Source organism: Sander vitreus, chromosome 3 (genome assembly GCF_031162955.1).
Source record: "Sander vitreus isolate 19-12246 chromosome 3, sanVit1, whole genome shotgun sequence".
NCBI lineage: Eukaryota > Metazoa > Chordata > Actinopteri > Perciformes > Percidae > Sander > Sander vitreus.
The window spans coordinates 18,941,649-18,950,202 of record NC_135857.1 but is presented as its reverse complement, the minus strand read 5'-3'; the positions used below and the strand labels follow the sequence as shown (position 1 = coordinate 18,950,202).

Below are 8,554 nucleotides of genomic sequence, written 5' to 3'. Positions count from 1 at the left end.
CTTTCCTCTTCTCTCCTTCTAATGCGCTCTGTTTCCTTCTCTTCCTCATCCTCTATTTCTATATTTCCCTACACTCCACGTTCATTTCTCTCTCCCCCTTCTCTCTCGCCCTCCTTTCCCAATTCAGCTAACCACCAACATCCCTGTCGCGACCTTGATCCTGTAATGCATAAGCAGCGAATGCCATCCTCTACTGTCTAAACTGTCCCAGCTTCCCTCCTGTTTATGGTCAATTAAATTGTTCCATTGCAGTGAAGTAAAGTATTTGTGTAGCTCTGAGGTTAAGCAATTTATAAGACATGCCCATTAATGCAGAGGGATGGCTACTTTAAAGTTTACTTGGGGGAGGAAACTAATGTCCCCCCTCTATAGCTGACTTTTAAACACTGTGTGCGTGGTGTATTTCTTGTAGCTGGATGTGTCCTGTATGTCTGTTTTAATCATCCCCTTGACCACATTTTCTTCAGTGTTAACCTCTGTCTGTACATTAAATGGATGCATTCTATCATTTTAATATAATATGGCAAATGCAATAGTCTTTAGTAGCAGTAGTAGTACTTTTTTTCCTAGTTACACAAGTGATTGCTGGATAAAACTTGTCAGGCAACCAAAGATTCTTCACAGCAGCGGTAAGGTGTGATCCGATGTTGCGATTGTGTTATTGATATAATGTTGACACAGTGGTGAGTGACTATGGTGACTCTGCTGGTCCGTCACGGTGATTTAGAGCTGTGAACCAGGGAGAACAGGGCAAGGCCGTAAGGCTGGGCCAGAGTTTGTAAAGCCTCCATAAATAAATGAAGAGCACTGGTCTAGAGCTGATTCTGTAGTCATCACATTAAGCTTCATTAAGAACAGACAGTAATAGCTCATTATGTTGGTCACTATAATGGCCAATGCAATGGTCATTATGTAGATTTAATTTGCGCAGTTTGCATCCCTATGTAAATTAAACATCAAGTATGCTGAGATTAACATTTGCTGTGAACTGGGCGCACGCAAACACTGTCAAGTGAGTGTGAATGATACTCAGGCTTCATTTTATCCAGTTATCTCTGCTAGTAGTAACTAAAACGGCAAGGTGTGAATGGTAATGGGTTATAGAGGAAATTATTATTTGAAGATTCTAAATGCATATGTGAAAAAGAATGTTAAGGGTCTGTCAAGCTTAAGTAAAGATAGGAGATTGTGTCTGCAGACTGTGATTATTATAGAAGGAAATGGATCAAACTGCAAACAAGCATGTGTGGCCAGCGTGGCTGTGAAATCCGGCACCCACTAAGATGTTCAAATTCTAACAGAATCTTTTCTGCTCACAGGTTTATGTGAACATGTCTGTCTGTCACCTGTTACCATGGATACCAACTCTACCTTATAATTGGGGGAGCCTGAAGTTGTTTCAGCCAGTGAGACTTAGCCCAGATTTTCTTTTGAATTTCCCAGGTCACACTGCTGCACCTGTCTTGGCTGTTGCAGTGATGGTCCAACCTTGAAATCTGAGGGAAAGAAAGACCAGAAGAAAGGAATATATTGAAATTATCCATTCTCAATAACTCCTCTGTGCCACAAGCTCTTGCCATGGCCAAGAAAAGTGTTTCTCAGACAAGTGGTTTCCTGTGACGGCTCTCCACAACAAATTTGAGATCTGCTTCTCCTTTGTTACCTCAACGGACCAAGATGATGCTTTGGCTGCTGCTAGTTCTCTCCATTTGGGTGGGATCTTATCAAGCTGACTCTGCCCAGTCCGAACGGCGGGTTGTAGCACACATACCTGGAGACATTATCATTGGAGCGTTGTTCTCCGTCCATCATCAGCCTCCTGCTGACAAGGTAATTTTGTGTTTTTGCAGCTGTGTATGTCTGCAGGATGATTTGTGTGTCGTAGTTCCCCCAGGAACGTGTAGCCACCCACTGACATTTAAGGTTTTTTCCATTTCATTATGGATAATTGCAAACAGGAAAAACTCCTAAACATGGCAGTCATGTAAATATGAAACTAATATTAGTCCAACAGTAAAGCACCCATGTGTTTACAAGCCTAAAAATGTGTCTTACTGTTCCTCCAGTCTGCTAAACAAATTTAAATGTGTCTGAATAATCAATGACACCATTAGTAGTGACAACATTCAACAACATTATTATCTAAATGCCAGTTAGATTTTACTTTATTTGATTTTTTTCTTCCACCCTGTCTGCACAGGTACATGAGCGCAAGTGTGGTGCGGTGCGAGAGCAGTATGGTATCCAGAGGGTGGAGGCCATGATGCACACACTGGACCGCATCAACGCTGACCCTCACATCCTTCCCAACATCTCCCTGGGCTGTGAGATCCGGGACTCCTGTTGGCACTCGGCTGTGGCTCTGGAGCAGAGCATAGAGTTCATACGGGATTCGCTAGTCTCTTCTGATGACGCAGAGGAGTGGGGTGGAGGAGGCTCCTGGGGAGGAGGAGGCGGAGGAGCGACGATGAAGTGTGCAGACCCCTCTGCCACTCCAATGCAGGGGAAGAAACCCATTGTGGGTTTAATTGGACCAGGGTCAAGCTCAGTGGCCATTCAGGTCCAGAACCTTCTACAGCTGTTCAACATACCACAGATTGCCTACTCTGCCACTAGTATGGACCTCAGCGATAAGGTGAGACCATGTACCTGTAGACAAATGTTTGTCATTGAAGTTGTACAGATGTAGGCCCGTGAATATTAGAGAGAGAATGTATCACTGCTACTTTTAATGGAACTTTAATTTGACTATGTAGAATTACACAGTACTTGTTCTACTATGCTCCTGAATAACTCTTCTTGTCATTAATTTTATTTCCATTGTTTCAGAGCCTTTATAAGTATTTTATGCGGGTGGTGCCTTCAGATGCCCAACAGGCAAGAGCTATGGTGGACATTGTCAAGAGGTACAACTGGAGCTACGTGTCTGCTATACACACTGAAGGTACAACCACCCACACACAATGTCTCTGGCTTTTAAACTCCTCTTCCAAGTTCAGACACACACAGACTCTTGAATTTTCCTTTTTCTTGTTCTCCTCCTCTCTCTAACTGCCTCTTTATACTGCATTCTTGACTCCTCATTACATTCATTTACATGGATCTTATCCAGAGTGACTTAAAATCAATTGAACAGTAGTCCAAATAGAAAGTCATTGATTGCTTTCAAATGTTCAATTGTGAAGACATTTTGTTATGCTTCACAAAAAGGAACTTTTGTGATGATGGTGTCGGATGTGATTGACCTCAAAGTATAACGAATCTTCACAAAATGTATGCATAAATCCTCAATGATGAATGACTAGTGAGAAACATATGGAGACCTGGAGAAGGAATGTGTGCCATAGACAGAAACAAATTCAAAGTGAAAGGAAAACATGATTGAATTTTAGGTATTTGATATAGGCATGGCGATGTACTGAACAAACTCACTTGCTCACTTATTCACTCACTCACACTGAAGGTGGTAGTGAGTTGAGTCAGTTGGTTTACTGGTGGGAGATAGTGTGACAGCTACAGGAACTGGAGGACAATGGAGTAACTGTGTCTGTCTGTATGTGTCCACTGAGAGAAGGCTTGTTGAACCTGGACCTGTGGGATAAAGAGCAACACACACACACACACACACACACACCCATGCGTGTGTGTGTGTGTGTGTGTGTGTGTGTGAGTGTGATAAGTTTGTCTGTTATTGTGTGTCGGTAATGCAGTGGTGGAGGAGGATATATTTTTTATTTGGAGACCTTGGTGTAGCACGCATATACATACACACACACACGTGTGTGTAAAGGCATTTGTCTTTAAAAGAGTGCTTGTGGTTGTGTGTGCAAATGTGTGTATTTGTCAGAAAAGTATTGGTCTTTGTATTTTTTCAGACAAAAGTGGGTTTGACCTTGGAACTGGTTCTCAAGGTTCAATGCTGCTTTCTCAAACACGGAGAGAGGGAGGGTGGCAGCGTCAAGACGGAATGCCGGATGGAAAAGAGAGAGCGAGAGATAAGGAAGAGAGGCAAGGGATAGGGAGGACATTGGAGGAAAGAAGGGAGAAGGGGTAGAGGGAGGGGAGGGCAGTGAGGAAAACGCAGGAGGAAGTGAGGAAATGAAGGGTTAATTAAGGAAAAAAGGAAGAAGAAAAATGAGGGATGAGGGACAAAGGAGAAAGAGAGAATGGGGAAAACAACGATAATAGTGCCAGAAAACCACAGAAGACAGAGGTGTGTGTGTGTGTGTGTGTGTTGAGAGAGCGTAATCGAGCTGCTGGAGTTTATGAAGACTCATTAATTCTCTGCATTAACATTTTGCATCTGGAGGCAAGAGATGATAGAAACAGATATGCAAGAAACTGAATAATACATGTAATATCAGCACGGTAATTACGTTGACGTAATTACATAATATAATTGGAGATGGGAATACAGTGAGTATTACTTTCTCATTGGGAGATGGTATGTAATCATACATGCCCGAATGAATGCATATGATGTGGGGATTTTAAAACGGTTTCTGTTCCATTGGTAATGCAAAGAAGTCTCTTTGGTCAGGTCCTCTGTTCCCTTTGTCATTTTCGCATTATTTTTTTATTTTATTGAGCTAAAGGCTGATACATAAAGAAATCAGACCCAAAAGATCGATATAGATGGATGGATAGGCATTAGGAAGTGCAACATAGCAACTCAGATGAACTGTGTTACATATAATGTGTTTTAAACCGTATAAAGGGAATTGAAAGGTCAATTACGTAAACTTGTGTACAGGCATATAACAAAATACTATATGTATTACTACTATATATATCATTTTCGTTGAGCTGATTTCTAAAATCTGTGGGACTCAGTCATAGGAGGAACTTCAGCAGAAACACTGACGCCTATGCTAAAACAGACAGAGGAGAAGTTGTGAAGTCTAACAGTTCCTAGAATTAAGTCTTTGTAGGCTACCTTGGGGAGACCAGCCTGTAGCTGAAGGTGCTCAACTGCTGTACTCTGCACTGTGAAGGGATGGGAGGTATTTTCCTTTGTCAGCATTCTTCTTTAATCCTCCGTCATCCACTTCCATTATTGCTCATATATATGCACTTGACTGTATAGATAAAATGTGTGCATATTCTGTACAATATTGATCACAGTCTGTTGTCAGTCGGTCATAAAACAAACTTAGTAATTCACACACATGGTTGCAATTGGGTTTCAGTGTTCATTTAGTATTCCTCTGAAGAGAATCATTATCATCCTCCACTGTTTCACTCTTTCTCCGACTCCCTCTCATTCCCCTCTGTCGCTCAATTCAGCTCAATGGGTTTTATTGACATGAAATTTGACATGTCACCCAAGCACGCTCAGAAATGGATCACTCAATAAATCAAGATGTCAACCTTCTCTCCAACTCTTCCTCTTCCTCTTTACTCTTGCTCCCTTGATTGTCTTTCTCACGTTCTCTCAGATCATTCTCCTATTTGTCTTTATTGACTCCTCTCCCCTCCTCTCTGTTTTCTCTCTCTTTCTTTTTCCTCTCTCTCTCTCTCTCTCTCTCTCTCTCTCTGATGAAACTGGGATGGGTTGGGGAGGGCAATGTAGAGAAAGATATAATGAAGAGGAGAATGACTGAATATGCTCACGTTTTTACCGTTTTCTCTGGCACTGTTGCCTAAGGGTAAACATACAAAGTGGGTCATGGGCCAGTTTCTGGTGGGTCCCCATATAACGAGCTATTCTGTGTTTTAATGAGCCTGGGTCACAGGACTACATCTACTCAAATTGGCTCAGGCTCAGATTGCAAAACTCATGTTCTGGGAATCCATTTAATGGCTTCTGTTAAGATAGATACATAGATGGTTTACTATCCATGATATCTAAGAGGGAGTATTAAATAGAGATTTCCTATTCTCACAGATAATAGTCAGGTAATGAACGGGAAAAAATGTCTGAGCTGTTGCCATGATAAATCATTAACTGGAAGATATATGTGCAGGGCAATTGTTTATTATACCAGACATGTAATTGCCTGCACTTGTACAGGAATATTAGCACATGCATGCATCCTGTCTGTAGCCTGGGGCTAATTCATGTGCAAAAAATGGGATAACCGGCATGCACATATCATCTGAAATTCATCAAAATATAGCCAACCGCTGTTTTTGTCTAAAAGTTCTAATGGGTAGTGACCCCTTTTAGGTCTGTGAGTTTGTTCTCACCTAATAACACTCAATTAGTGGTTTGAACTGAACTACTAACTGACATTAGAGGCCTGCGGGATGACTCACAGGGCTAGAAAGAAAAAAAGATATTGTACAGAGATACATTATGTTAGAATAAACTAATTTGTAATTGTCACTGCAAACTCTAAGAACTTATATGAAGCTTCAGTGAGGCTGTTCATGTCTTACTAGACTAAATTAGTGCAGGCTAAATATTTGCTTGCCATCTGCAAGCTACAGAATAGATTTGCATCACTCAACTGAGTTTTTGATCTATTTTATATTTGTAACTATTCTGATAATTGATAGTTTTAAAAAGGACAAACATTTATTGCTTCCAGCAGTATTTGGACTTAAAAACATTTTTTTTAGATCAAACGATTAAACGCTTCATCGAGAAAATAATTGGCTGATTAATCAGTAATCAAAATAATTAATTGCAGCTCTAATTTTAAGTGACATTACAAGGTATACCATGTCTGTCACTAACTTTACAATTACTAAATAATTCCTCAATAATGTAGACTGATACTTAATCAAATACAATACGTTATACAGATGAGTCTGTGCATATCTGTGTGCTGATGCATGCTGTTATGTATTTGTGTTTATGTGTGTGTTCTATTAGCCATGTAATTCTGTAACCTTGTTTAACTCTGTGTGAGTGTCTGGCACAGGGTATTACTGTGTTTGACATTTAGCTGCACATTGTTGTAGCACTCCAGATGTGTTATGGGGTGGTGGGGGCTTTGGTGAGGAACTTAAAGAGAACAAGAACGGGAGAGTGATGAAGACGAATAGGATACAAGGGCAGGACGATGCCCTTTACTTAATGTTTCCATTTTTCTGCATGTTGTTTTTCTCTGGGTAAAGCTGTGACCGGAGGGAGTGAGGGTTGAAAAGGGGAAACGGACAAGGAAGGGAAAGAGGGGAAAGGGAGGGAACATGTAATTGCATGTAATAGACCTGATAAGAGGTGGTAATTGAGAAGGATGGAGGAAGGGTGAGAGGGAGAGGGAAGGGATGGAAACAATGGGGGAAAAGACACAGAAGCACCAGAAGCACCTGTGTCTGTATCTTATATTTTACTGCCTGATTTGCTGCTGGGGTAGAGGAAGCAAGTAGCTAGAGGTGAAGGAGTTCCATGGAGAGCAAGCATTTGATTGCATGATGGAATAACAAGATGAGGAAGAGAGATTAAAGAATATGAGGGTAGATGGGCATACATGTGAGAAGCACACAGCGAGGAAGGACTTTTGTCCTATTAATCTTTAATGTTTCTCTGAAAATATTTCTTTAAGCTGTTTTTGTTCTTTTTTATTTATCATTGAAATGAAATTTAGATATAGGTATTAAAGAGACACAGCTTTGTAGAGGAGAACAGTAAGAGGTAAAATGGACAAAAGCACTAATTGGTAAAGGGGTATAAAGAAAACAGAGTGTGACCACATGTGAGGAGAAAGTTTGAGGTAAATGTACTGTATGTGATGTGTTTGCTCCAAAATGTGATGGTCACAGTGGAGCAACACAGGAGATAGTGGCTACTAGTTGTGTGTAGGTGAACTTGATGTGGAGTATGGCCTATGTGAGTGGATGAAAGTCATGAGTTAAGGCAATAGAGAGTAGGTGGGCAAGGTGAATTGAAGTAAGCAGGAAATGCAGGTATAAAATGCTGAACTAAACTTAAAGAACTGGAAAGGGGAGATTTAATTTTCATTTATGTATATTATATTTATTCACAGTCCATTGACACAGTCCGTCGATTAGTGACATAGATGACATAGTTTAATGCTTGCCATATGAGGTCGATAGTTGTCAAATTTAAAGGAGAATTCCGGCCAATTTTTACGTTAATCTTGATCGCTATAAATATGCGAGTACTTTCGATAAAAACCTAACCTGAATCGGTCCTAGCAAACTGGAGTTGCTGCAGCTACCTCTACGAGCGTCCACTGAGCTAAAATGGCAGTTGTCGGGGCAAGTTTTAGAGTGCCTTTGTGCCTCTTAACAGACACAAAATGCAATTAAAATGGCTGTGCAACATGAACAGGTCCCTAACGTGACAACAAGATGCGTTTTCAACTCAGACATTGTTTAAATTCACCTACCCTGTCTCTGTCTTGCCGGTAGCTAGCTCGCCCTGCTAGCTGTGGCCTGAATTCTCCTTTAAGCGACAAATAGGTCTGCATGCCTTAATGTGTATGTGTGAATTAGCCTAGAGAATTTCAATGTTTGCTGGAAAGTATCCTGTAAAATCAAGTTAATTTAGGGGGCAGTAGTGAGGAAGAGGGGACAGACTTCTATCGTTTGGTTGTAGTCTTCAGTTTATTTAAAACTGATGAATGTGTGTGGGTGGGTTTTT

General features: G+C 40.9%; 1 protein-coding gene across 1 annotated transcript in view; it reads left to right on the top strand.

The window, feature by feature from the left end:
- Positions 1-1,677: 1,677 nt before the first annotated feature.
- Positions 1,678-8,554, top strand: part of grm5b (glutamate receptor, metabotropic 5b) — a 64,376-nt gene continuing 57,499 nt past the window's right edge. The window contains exons 1-3 of the mRNA XM_078244025.1: positions 1,678-1,830; positions 2,201-2,635; positions 2,830-2,944. Of these exons, the coding sequence (XP_078100151.1) occupies positions 1,678-1,830; positions 2,201-2,635; positions 2,830-2,944 (703 nt within the window). The remainder of the gene's footprint in view (positions 1,831-2,200; positions 2,636-2,829; positions 2,945-8,554) is intronic.